General features: G+C 48.3%; 1 protein-coding gene across 1 annotated transcript in view; it reads right to left on the bottom strand.

The window, feature by feature from the left end:
* TMEM72 (transmembrane protein 72) overlaps positions 1-13,067 on the bottom strand; it is a 91,454-nt gene that overhangs the window by 17,235 nt on the left and 61,152 nt on the right. Inside the window, exon 3 of the mRNA XM_083145380.1 lies at positions 5,426-5,497. Coding sequence (XP_083001506.1) covers positions 5,426-5,497 — 72 coding nt within the window. The remainder of the gene's footprint in view (positions 1-5,425; positions 5,498-13,067) is intronic.

The following is a 13,067-nucleotide window of genomic DNA, read 5'->3' as shown; positions in this document are numbered from 1 at the left end:
GATTGCATATGATACATTGTATGCAAAAGGACCGCATACAATATGTTGTATGTGTTCCGGCCACCCGGGAAGCTGCTGGGCAGTTCAAGGGAAGTCTTATATGACTTCTCCCTTTAGTGTTGTGGGTCACATCAAATTTGCTGTTCTCTTTGTGCCAGTGCTCTGAACAGCAGACATCTAACACGGACCTTAAACTCCAGTAGTTTACGAGCAAGAGAAGTACTGTAAAGGCATGGAGCACATACCATACAATTCCTATTAATAAACTATTATTATGGACCACAAATCACACAAAACAAAATGAAATAATGAATCTTTAATATTACTTTATTAAAATGTGTTGATTCCCTTCAGTCCTTAAGAATTGTTATAAAATTAAATAATTGACCTTAATATAGTATATATGTGTTCTCTCCTATATATTGAATAATAACTAAAATATATTTCATTACAAATATTGGAATATTTCCTAAACTAATTTTTCATTCCCAGGGTGAGCTTCCCGGATCTCTATATTTAAGCTTATCTGCCCTCTAGTGGTCACTAAATAAATTGCTATTGTACACAAAACTTTACAGCTAAAAAAATTGTTACAAAGGATGACATGTTGACATGATAGAATGTCCACCCAATATCCCTGGTGGCCCATTAGTTATTTACCTAGTTCTGGCAGAAGCACGATCTCCAGCATTTTGTCTTTGGCCCTGAAGGTCATGTGACCATCTGGTAAGTATATCCTTCCAGGGGCGGATCCAGGATAAAATGACAGGGGGGGCACCATGATAAAAGAGGGTTTGGGTGGGGGAGGGGCAGTGTTAATGGTGCCAGTGTACAGATGAATCATGCCTTGTCTTTGCTGGCGATCACAGTATCCGGGCGGCGAGGCGGACGCATTACTGTCCACCACCCGAGGAGGCTACGGGGGGGGGGTGAGGTCGCCCTGTGTGGGCACCGGGCGACCGAGGGCAGTACCGTTGGAAGGTTCCGGCATACAGATGGTGGCGGGGCAGGGGATGGCGACGCCATCGCCATCCCCTGCAAAGATGAATCCCGCTACATCTGAGAGCTAAGAGAGCGGCAGAGAGAGGGTAGGAATGGGATTAAAAATAGGCCCTGGCAAGTATGCAGGCCTACCATGGTGACAAAAGTGAAGGATGTGGTTGTGCGCGCGCCGAAGGAGCGCTCCGGAAAAGGGGGTGTGGCCACTCAACAGGGGGCGTGTCCTTGAGTGTAGTGAACCACACCATATACAACTTCTACACATTATGCAACAAAATACTAGACCCCATTATACTTCCCCTTACACATGATGCCAAATGGAATGAGCCAAAATTCACATAATGCCACATGGATTGAGCCAAAATTCACATAATAACACACGGATTGAGACAAAATTCATAAAATGCCATACAGATTGAGACAAAATTCACATAATGCCACATGGATTGAGACAGAATTCACATAATGCCACACAGATTAAGCCAAAATTCACAACATGCTTCATAAACAGGGACATTGTCTGCCAAAGGTGCGCATTAAACATTTACACCATAATGTCCATTACACGTTAAGTTACACGCCATTATGTCCATTATGTATTATGCCAAACGCCATAACGCCTATTAAAAATGATGTTACATAAGTACTGCTTATCTACATGCTCATTGCCAAGGGTTCCATGCTCATTGGCAGAGGTTCCATACTCATTGCCATGTGGGATTACATGCTCATTGCCAAGGGGGAATACATGCTCGCGGTAAATGGGGGACAGCCGCCGCCAGGCAGAAGTGATAGCCACTGACCGCGGCAGAGCCTGGCTGTATTCAGGTCTCGGCTATTTGAAATAATACTCCTTTCACACTAGAAAATGCAGGTACTTGTGGAGTATCACGGCTCCCACGATGGCCATCGCACAGGAAAAAATCGCATCGCATGCGATGCCATTTTTCACAAAAATCATTGACATGTGCTAAAATCATGTTAAATGCACCCCAAAGGGCATTTGTTACTGTAACACCCCCACTATAAACGGCAACCCGAAGCGTGGCGAGCGCAGCGAGCCCGCGAGGGGCGGCGGTACGCGTCCTACGACCTTTTCATACCCCCACTATCCAAATCGGCGTGGAGTTGAGAATAGAAAGTGTGGCGAGCGCAGCGAGCCACCGAGCCCGAAGCGTGGCGAGCCCCGCGAGGGGACGCTGATACCTATGAAGGTATCCGCTGCGCTCGGCACACTTTCTATTCTCAACTCCACGCCGACGTGGATAGTGGGGGTATGAAAAGGTTGTAGGACGCGTACCGCTGCCCCACGTGGGCTCGCCACGCTTCGGGTTGGCGTTGATAGTGGGGGTGGTACAGTGTGAAAAATGACATTTGGGGTGCATTTAACATGTTTAATACTAATTGGATGCATTTGTGATCAAAATCGCATGCCATGGCATCGCATGCGATGCCATGGCATATGATTTTTATGACAAATGCATAAAAAATACATAGAAATCGCATCGCATGCCATCGAATGCCACTACATATGGCATGCGATGCCATGCGATGGGAGCCGTGATACTCCACAAGTACCAAAATGCATTCCCAGGTTGGCCCCAATTACACCAGCCTAGTCCCTGCATTTTTGGTGTGAGGGGGAGAGAAAACCACCTCTCCCCTCCTTTAACCAGTTATCTAATTTAACCGGTTATACGCCATCTTGTTCAATCTTGTTCAATATGCATCATCTTCGGAACTAACTGACCCATTTACATGAGACAAATATCATATTGAAGAACTTTTGAGTGGGCTTTGAATGAAACTGGAGCGTTTGGTTCCAGAGTAATCTGCCCTCAAAGAACATGAATAGCCATGAAATTACATTAAAAAAAAATCGGTTTATCCGCAATATCTCTGGAACCGTTTGACCGATATGGACCAGCCTGGTATCATACTGAAGGCCCACAAGCTTCTGTGATGCCAGGGGAGGAACTGGCAGCCGTCAGAACTGGGTGGGGGTCGGAATTAACCGGTCCCATATTATCCTATGGGGAAAAACGTTACAGCTTTGCCAGGCGATATCTCTGGTTCCCAGGGGGCTAGAGACACGGGGCTGGGCTCGTTGGAAAGCCCTGGTCCTCAGCTACAAAAATAATGACAGGGGGGAGCACGTGCCAGGGTGCCCCCCCCTGAATCTGCCAATGTATCCTTCCTATTCCCTAACCCGCACCTCTAATCTCCCCTCTATTGCATATCCCTTTATCCCTAGCCCCTTAGTTACCCGCCTTCCTGCAGCATAACCCAAATTATCTGTATTCTTAACCTTTCAAATGGTGTCATTTCAGATGCTGACAGGGCTGGCTCTACCATTAAGCAGCTTTAGGCAGATGCCTAGAGTGCCGGGATCTTGGAGGGTGCTGCCTCTGAGTCTGCCTATCAAAATAAATGATGTCTATGACCTCCTGCACATGACGGCTGTGGAGCTGAGATGCCATCTCCACACTTGAGGAGATATTGGTGGCTGTGTGGGGCTGGAAAGGGGGCGGTAGATTGATTTTTTTTCCTAGGGTGCCACGCTAATGTTGACATTATGAACATTGAGAGGATGTCAATATGGTGCCTGTCAACATCTTAAAACATTTTAATGTCCAGTGACATTATGAAAGTCAGCATGGTAACTGTCAACCATGTTACTTGATACAGAATATACTTGCCTAGCCTCCCGGTATGGCTGGGAGGCACATGAAAATTGGGTGCTACTTCTGGCCCTCCGAAAAAGGTGGACACATCTACAACAGCCCCCCCCCCCCCTAGTTGCACACTTACAAGTGGTCCCATGATGTGATTTTTGCTGAATTGTGTCAACGTTGCCCTACTTCCTGCTGTACAATTCCTATAATATCAGCATTATGCAGCAGGGGCATAGCCACAATGAAGTGTTTGCAAGTGCCACACCCATGTACCACCTCGACCTCTATGTTGGGTCATGTCAGCCTTCTGCACCAGCAAGTTTTTATGCGACAGTAAGTTGCCAACATTGATACAGAATAAAGTGCCACTATAAATCGTCAATATACTGTGTTGTTTTCTAGCACTTATTATTATTATTTTTATTTATAGTCCTAACATTAGTGGTGCAGCTAGAGCCCCCACCGAGTAAGCACCCGCTGTCTGGCCATCTGCTGAAAATATCACTACAAAAATGTCCGCTGCCTAGGAGGAGATAAAAAATATAATTCATGTATATAGGGGAAGAAGGCAGAAACCTTTTTCCATTTTGATAGTAAACGTGTGAGCAGGACCCTCCTACCTCTTTGACTGTCTGTAACTACCACACTGACACATCTTTTGTTTGTGTGGGTTTTCTTTTTTTCAAGGCAAAAAAAAAAAATGGGTACATGTAAACAATATCAGGAAAGGAAACCAGCAGTACTCACAAATTTGGTAAAAAAATGAATAGTATAAATGGTCACATCAATCCATCCATGTGACCATTACACTAGAGGGGGGGGGGGCAGAGGGGGATGTATCTGGCAGGCAGAGGGGCATCTCCGGTGGGCAGGGTACCTTCATTAGTTACCCGAGTGGCTGCCGTCCGTAACAGGTCCCATCCCTAGGCCCGTGCCGTACTGCTTATACCCATAATCCCAACAGCAGTAGAACCAGTTACACATATCTGTCTCTGGGGGAGATTCTCTAAACTAAAAATGCGGTCTATGGGCTTCTACCGCAACCCACCACCGCCCCGCACCGACCCCCCCTCACCTGTGTCCAGGCAGCACAGAGCTGTGCTGTCCGGACCTGTGACCTCCTCCTCCCTGCACTATGATCCTCTTCCGGGTGCAGGGAGGAGGAGACCCTGGCGCAGCAGCGCCGGGTAAGGGAGGGAGGGGGAAGCCGCCGGGACCCGGCGACTCTCACCGCAAAGGACAGCTCTTAATGCAAGAGCTGTCCTTTGCCATAATTATTGCATATGTTAGAACAATGATTATGTATGCGATGGGAGGCGAAGTTGGGCGGAGCTGGGCCGCGATTGTTAGAGAATCTCCCCCCTCTAGATTTCCATCTGCTTCCTCTCCTCTCTTCTTCACTTCAGGGAGACAATTAGCCTACCATTGGATTGTGGGAGGAAACTAGTGTACACAGTGAAAACCCACGCAAGCATGGGGAGAATATACAAACTCTGCACAGTTCGGGCCATGGTGGTAATCAAACCCATGTCCTCAGTGCTGTGAGGCAGAAATGCTAACCAAAGCAACCAATCATATTCCCTTTATCATTTTCTAGGATGCAATAAAGAAATACATCACCTCTTTTAATTTTTAGAAGTTTTAGTAAATATTCCTCCTAGTGTGTCATTTATTAATCATTTGCGAATCGCGAATGTTGGGGATAAGAACAGGTTTCCTGTGAACATGAAATGACTCAGATATAATGTTACCTAAAACAGTGGGTGAGAAAGAGATGCAGGAAGAATGCTCCTTCACAGACTGCAACAGCCGCTGACGAAAACCTGTGGAAAGACAGAGAGAACAGATGTATTTACTATAGTATACTAGTGAGTACGGATGGTGTAATGATTAGCATTGGGTTCCATTCCCACCATGGCCTAACCATGCAGAGTTTGTAAATTCTCCCCGTACTTGCATGGCTTTACTCTGGGTGATACGGTTTCTTCCCACATTCTTAAAATACACTGGTAGGTTTTTTGGCTTCCAACAAAATTAACCCTAGAATTAGGGTGACCAACTCATCCCTTTAATCCAGGACACATATTAATTACACAGGTTCTGTGGCTGGCTTTCACCTGGTTTTAAACTGCCACACCTCAAGACTCCATTTCACCTGGTTTTAAACTGCCACAGAACCTGTGTAATTAATATGTGTCCCAGATTAAAGGGATGAGTTGGTCACCCTACCTAGAATGTCTGTGTGTGTGCGTGTACATGTGGTAGGGAATATAGATTGTAAGCTCCACTGGGGCAGTGACTGATGTGAATGTTCAAATCATCTCTGTAAAGCGCTGTGTAATATGTGTGCGCTATAGAAGAAACTGTTAATAAATAATAGTGTGATACTATAGCCCAGAGAAAAGCTATGCTTTCTATCACGGAGACAAAGACTTAAGCTCTGTACACACGGAGCGATTGGTCGCTCAGCGATATATCGCTCAGAGATGAAATTGCTAAGTGTCAGCGATGAAAATGGTACACTCTCCCAGGGGAACCGCTGGTTGCAGGAGCATGCTCCTGTGACCAGCGACCACTTTAGGGCTGGTCGTGGAAGTGCGCTCCCGGCAACCATCGCCCTGTACACACGGGGATATAGTCACTCAACGACCATATCCCCGGTGATTGCAGATGAAATAGTCCCGTGTGTACGGGACTTTAGGGGCATTTTTAATTGTGTATGTATTCTTTATAAAACCCTGTGGCAGAGAGTTTTAACTGCAGCCGCAGAGATTTCCTATTCAAGTGATGGAGAGAAATTGTTCTGTGGTGATATCTGTAGAAGGCACTTCATCTTTTTTCTCTCCGCCACATAGCAAGAAAAGTTTTAGGTAAAAATGATAGGACTTCTTTTTGAACCCTGGTGGAACCCCCCTAATGTCTAAATCAGTGGTTCCCAACCCTGGTCCTCAAGTTACCCCAACAGTCCAAATTTTCCAGGTCTCCACACAGAATCACAGGCAAAATAATTAACTCCACCTGTGGATCTTTTAAAATGTGTCTGAATAATGAGTGCACCTGCTGGGTGACCTGGAAAACGTGCACTGTTGGGGGTACTTGAGGACCAGGGTTGGGAACCACTGGCCTAAATAAACAATTGGAAGTACTTCATTCATGCATCTTCTGAAGCTCCGGATTACTCTGGTCTACTGCAACAGCGGTGTGTGTGTGTATGTATGTAAGTATGTATGTATGTATGTGTATATATATATATATACAGGGCTATTTTTGTGCCGGAACGCCCCGGAACGCCGTTCCTGAACCTCTTTTACAAAATTACGTCATCAGGAACGGCGTTCCGGGACCTCTGTGGCCTGCCCATCAGTCTCCACCATATTCGCCGCTGTCAAAGGGCTTGCCTTCGGCAGGAGCCCCTGACTGGTCCGTCATCCATGCAGAGCTTACAGGCCGGCTACTGATTGGCTGCTGACCCGCGAGCCAATCAGAGCTCCCGGGACTGCAGCCAATCAGGAACCGTCCCGCAAGCTGTGATTGATGGACAAGTCAGGGGCATCAGAATGGGGAAAGAGAGGCGCCGTGACAGGGAATGGACAGAGGTAGCAGCAGACAGGATAGGGAGCGGTGCTAAGTCCCGCTATCCCCCGCATTACCTCTTCCGATGGCAGAGCATGTAGCCCCGCGTCACCTGCCTCACCACCCGGCAGCCTTACACCACACGGTTTGGTGGAGTCCAAAGTCCCAGCAGGTAATCCCCTGCACCCTTTTCATTTTTGTTTTAAAATACTGTCCCCGTCAGCGGCTGTAGGTTGTAGAATTAAGGGGAGGAGGAGGGCCAGCTGATCCACCCTCTCCCCTCCCCTTTACCATGCCCTCTCTGATGGTGCTGTTGCCGGGGCTTAACATCATGAACTAGTGATCAGCCCCGGCGCGAAAATCAAAACTACCCTGCTGCCAGCGCTGTGATAGTGGGAGACTCAGCGCTGTGTCCTCAGGATACCTGGCACTCTGTCTGTGGGTGACCAGGCGCTGTGTCCGCGGGAGACCCGGCGCTCTGTCTGTGGGTGACCTGGCCTTGTGTCCTCGGGAGACCCGGTGCTCTGCCTGCAGGTGACCAGACACTGTGTCGGCGGGAGACCTGGCGCTCTATCTGCGGCTGACACGGCACTGTGTCCATGGGAGATCGGCACTGTGTTCGTGAGAGACCCAGCGCTGCTGCTCAGGGTAATTTATCTGAATGGGAAGCGTGGAGGAGAGGGGGCAGAGCAAGGCTATTCAATGCCATCTCTGCTGGGAAAAGGGGTATGGTTGCGGCTAGAACCACTTATTTTTTTTGACAAGGGTTATGGGATTCTGAAGTAAAAAGAGAAGCCTGTCAGGGTGTTACAACCCTTTCAAACCCCCCCTCCCCCTCCCCTTCTCCCTCCCCTTCTCCCTCCCCTTCTCCCTCCCCTTCTCCCTCTCCCCTTCTCCTTCCCTCCCCCTCTCTCTCCCTCCCCCTCTCTCTCCCTCCCCCTCTCTCCCTCCCCCTCTCTCTCTCCCCCTCTCTCTCTCCCTCCCCCTCTCTCTCTCCCCCCCCTCTCCCCCCCCCTCTCTGTCTCTCTCCTCTCTTCCCTTTAGTCCTGTCAGTGATGCCTGTCATGCAGGGCCGTCTTAACCATCTAGTGGGCCCCTGGGCAAAATAATTTTTAGGGCCCCCTCTCCTCACAACACCTCTCCACCCACCTATGTGCAGCAGTATCGGGGGGCACTGGGGGCTTGAAGTAGCTACCTGGGCAGCGTGTGGCGGGGATCCAGGCACAACTGTCAGTGGACGTCCAGGCAGAGGCAGTGGTGACCCAGCAGTGATCCAGGCAGTGAGAGAGCTGGGAGCTTGATTTAGCTATCCAAGCGGCATGTGGTGGGGATCCAGGCAGCCACTGTCAGCGGACATCCAGGCAGCTCGCTCAGACCTTGATGTAGCGCTATTTGCCACCGGGCGGGAAGCGCTGCAGATTTTGAAAAGACTGCCTGGACACTAATTGGCTGAGCATCCGGCCAATCAGCGTCCGGCCAGACTTTTCAAAATTAGCAGCGCTTCCCGCTCAGCAAATAGCGCTACATCAAGGTCTGAGTAGCCGCTGCCTGGACAGCCACTGACAGCTGCTGCCTGGATCCCAGACACACGCTGCCCTTATTGCTACATCAAGCCCCATGCTACCTGGATCACCGCTGAGTCGCCGATGACAGCTGCTGCCTAAATCCCCGACATAAGCCACCTGGATTGCTACATCAAGCCCCCCACTGCCTGGATCACTGCTGAGTCGCCGCTGACAGCTGCTGCCCGAATCCCCGACACAACCCACCCAGATTGCTACATCAAGCCCCCCGCTGCCTGGATCACCGCCGCCGTTGCGTCACCTCTGACAGTCGCTGCCTGGTTTCCCGTCACCCGCCGCCATTCCCCAGGACAGTGCTGTCTTCCCCATTGGGGTGGGCCCCTACAATCCTTGGGCCCCTGGTCAACTGCCCATTAAGCCCAATGGGAAAGACGGCCCTGCTGTCATGCTCTCACATCCATTTCAAACCCCTGGCTTCCTCTCCCTCTCTCTCCCCACACCTCCCTCCCCCTCTCTCTCTCCCTCTTCCTCTCTCTCCCCCTCTCTCTATTGGGGGCATATGTGAATCTGGGACAATTGGGGGCATATGTGTATCTGGCACGGCACTATTGGGGGCATATGTGTATCTGGGACTATTGGGGGCATATGTGTATCTGGCACGGCACTATTGGGGGCATATGTGTATCTGGCACTGCACTATTGGGGGCATATGTGTGGCACCCCCATTTTCATTGGCTACCCCCCATGTGGCATGTGGCCACACACAATTTGTGGTGCGTGCCTTTGTTACCGCTGAGTATTTTTTTAGACTTGCACTACTGGGGGGCATTGCGTATTTTATGGCATTACTAGTGGCATTATGTGTATATAGGGCACTGCTGTGAGCATTGTGTATATAAAGCACTGCTGAGGGCATAATGTGTTAAAAAAGGTTTATGCAACAATTGATGCCCCACCCCTTTGGTAGATCCACCCACATCACCGCCCACTTTCTGCCCCGCCCACAGTTCCTGAACCTGTTTTCCTACAAAAATAGCACTGCATATATATATGTATGTATGTATGTATGTATGTATGTATGTATGTATGTATGTATGCGTAGGGCCATCTTAACACATAGAGAAAAGGGTAGGTAACTGGGTTACCTGTAGGAGGCGCAGAAGTATGGATGGCCTTGTCAAGCTGCAGTACAATGGGACGTAAGCAGTAGAGCCCCGCTGGCAGTTTTATGTTGGGGATCCGAATTCCTCCTTTGTATATTTGCCAAAAATAAATTAGGAGTTGCCTCTGGGTGATGGTGCAGCCCAGGTTAGTGTCCACGATGGTGCAGATCTTCAGAGGATTTGAGATAGGAACACTCTGCTTTGTCTCAGGACTTGTGGGTTCAATCAGTCAGTCAGGATAAACCACCAACGTGTTTCACTCCACCAGGGAGAAAAAGCTCCATCACCCAGAGGCAACCCCTAATTTATTTTTGGCAAATATACAAAGGAGGAATTCGGATCCCCAACATAAAACTGCCAGCGGGGCTCTACTGCTTACATCCCATTCACGCAAACACTATGGGCCTTATTCTGGTCTGTGCGGCCGGAGCCGAATATGCGGCCAGGACCGTGCGTCCTAAACCCCGCCTTCCGTACGGATCGCTCACTCCGTCCGAATGCGGTAAGCCACTGACCGCACGGAGCACAAGTGGATTTCTCATGTATACACCTCCTCCATCTCTGGGAACCTCCCCCATCATTCGATGGTCGCATACCATCGAATGCAGGACTGAGTGGTCAGGCAGCTCCCGCGAGCTCAGACCACTCGGGCATTTCTCCGTGCAAAAGCAGGGATCTGGGCGGACAGCTGACATCCGGCAATGTCATATGTCCGCCCCCTACACGTGCGTCACTGCCGCATTACCATACGTACGCCCAGCGTTTTCATGGGAACGCCCATGCATATGTTAATGAGACCAAACAGCCCTTCACGCCCCTCTCCGCCCACTGTTCATAGTGTAAACAATTCATGCGGAATTTGGACGTATGTCCCTTTCACACATGCGCAGATATGCCTCTGCACATGCGCAAACACAAAACATCGGCGGAACGAACGCACGCGGACATATCCGCACCAACCAGAATAAGGGCCTATGTGAGGATATCCAAGAATAAGGACACCAACTCTGCATATACGGATCTCCCAAATAAATCCATTTGTTCCATCAAAAATACGGTACCGTATGGACTTATAATAACTATTTCATCAGTTCAGTCAGAAACGTGAATTTTTCTTCCCCATTCCTCCTCCCCCTTTCCTTATTTTAAAGGTTTTCATTGGCCAATATTTGACTTGTAATGTTGTGATGTTTATATTGTTTATTTTTATTAAAAAACTATTTTAGTGGTACTTGATACATCCAAGTATTAATTATGCAAATTATTGGATACTAGCGCAGTCTACCCCCCTTTCTCTTTTCCCCATCTTAACATATAGGCAGCTTCCCTAGGGCCCCAACATTCTAGGGGCCTTCGAGCAGGGGTTTGCTCCCTTGCTGTTTTGGTTGTGAATTACACAAAATCAGAGCTGCTGGGAAACATTCTCTACCAGCCTGCAGCCAAACAGTGATTTGCTGTAAGCATGTTAATTGATGGCTGATAACAGGTGGAGGGACACTGCAGGAAGTTATGATTTTTTAACTTAAGTAGAGGCCCCAGTGCATTGCTTTGCCTAGGGCCCACAATGCTGTTAAGAAGATGACCCTGTGTGTTAGAGTGTGTGAGACCCCTGTGACCTCCTGTCAAGGGTGTGCTCCCTGGTGTGCACATGACCCCCGTGTGTAAACCCCTCCCAGCATCCTTCTCTGCAGTAGAAGGATGGAGGACAGATGACAGGAGCTGCTGAGACCACTGGTCCGCCCAGACCCCGCACAATTTTTTTTTCTCACTTTGCTTGAAATTGTCTTAAAAAAACCCTGTGACCAATGTTTTTTTTAAATTATATTCTCCTGCACATAGGATAAATCTTGAGTCAATAAGGTCCAATAAGTTTGACAAGTGTAAGGGGACCTTACGAAAGGCACATGAGGAGAGAGGGCCCTGCTTGTGAGAGCTTACATTCTAAAGGGGAGGTGCACAATAATCCAAAATTGGATATGCCCCTTTGTTTGGTTCATTTTATAAAACTAAATTAAATATATTATTTCATAAAAATAGTAAAAAATGCCCAGATTCAATACTAAAGATGAGTCACACTACCATGATCTGCGCTGAATATCCTGTGAGGTGTCAGTTTAATCAGTATAACGATTAATGTCATGTGACAGGTTATGGAACAAAATGTTGACATTTACAATGTTGCATAAATAGAAAGTTGGATACTTGTGTATTATCTGGGCGTCCAATTTTTTCATCGCATGCCACTACTTAAGGCATGCGATGCGATTTTTCATTGTAAAGACCTGATTTTTAATTGTATAGTCACCCATGGGTGATTTCACACCCCCACTATCCAACTACGCATGGAGTTGACTTTATATAGTGTGGCGAGCGGCCGCGGATTACTTTACATGTATTCTGCGTCCCCTCGCTACACTCGCCACGCTTCGGGCTCGGTGGCTCACTGCGCTCGCCACACTATATAAAATCAACTCCATGCATAGTTGGATAGTGGGGGTATGAATCACCCATGGGTGACTATACAATTAAAAATCAGGTCTTTACAATGAAAAATCGCATCACATGAATTGTATGGCACTATATTGCATGCGATGCGATGCAATACAATGAAAAAATCGGGCGCCCAGATATTACACAAGTACCGAAAGTTGACATAGGAAATGATGACATTCACAATGTCGACATTTTCAAAATGTTGATGATCGGCATACTCACCATGTGATTTCCATTGCTATGTATCTGTAACTCTTACTACAGCCTAACCCTATTCGCTGTCTAACCATAAAGGTACAAACTATACAATTTTCGTGTCAACAGATATCTGGTTGATGGCCTGTGTTCAGTGTGTACGTTGCCTCTTCTGTCCTGAACCAGTGCAGAAGTTCCAGAAGTGGGGTGTGTCGTGTGTGACTGATGCATTGATGAACTGAGAGACTGTGGCTACCGTGATGATAATGCATTTGGGTACAGTGCATTATCAGAATGCAGTTCTGCTCTTGGGCCCTTATTCTGATCGGTGCGGCCCGATCAGAATATGCAGCCACGACCGTGCAGGCGAATCCCGCCTTCCATATGGATCGCCACCTCCGTCCGTACGCGGATATGTGGCGATCCGCATGAAAGTGGACGGGGAT

Source organism: Crinia signifera, chromosome 6 (genome assembly GCF_055691185.1).
Source record: "Crinia signifera chromosome 6, ASM5569118v1, whole genome shotgun sequence".
NCBI lineage: Eukaryota > Metazoa > Chordata > Amphibia > Anura > Myobatrachidae > Crinia > Crinia signifera.
This window is presented reverse-complemented; position numbering and strand designations above follow the sequence as displayed.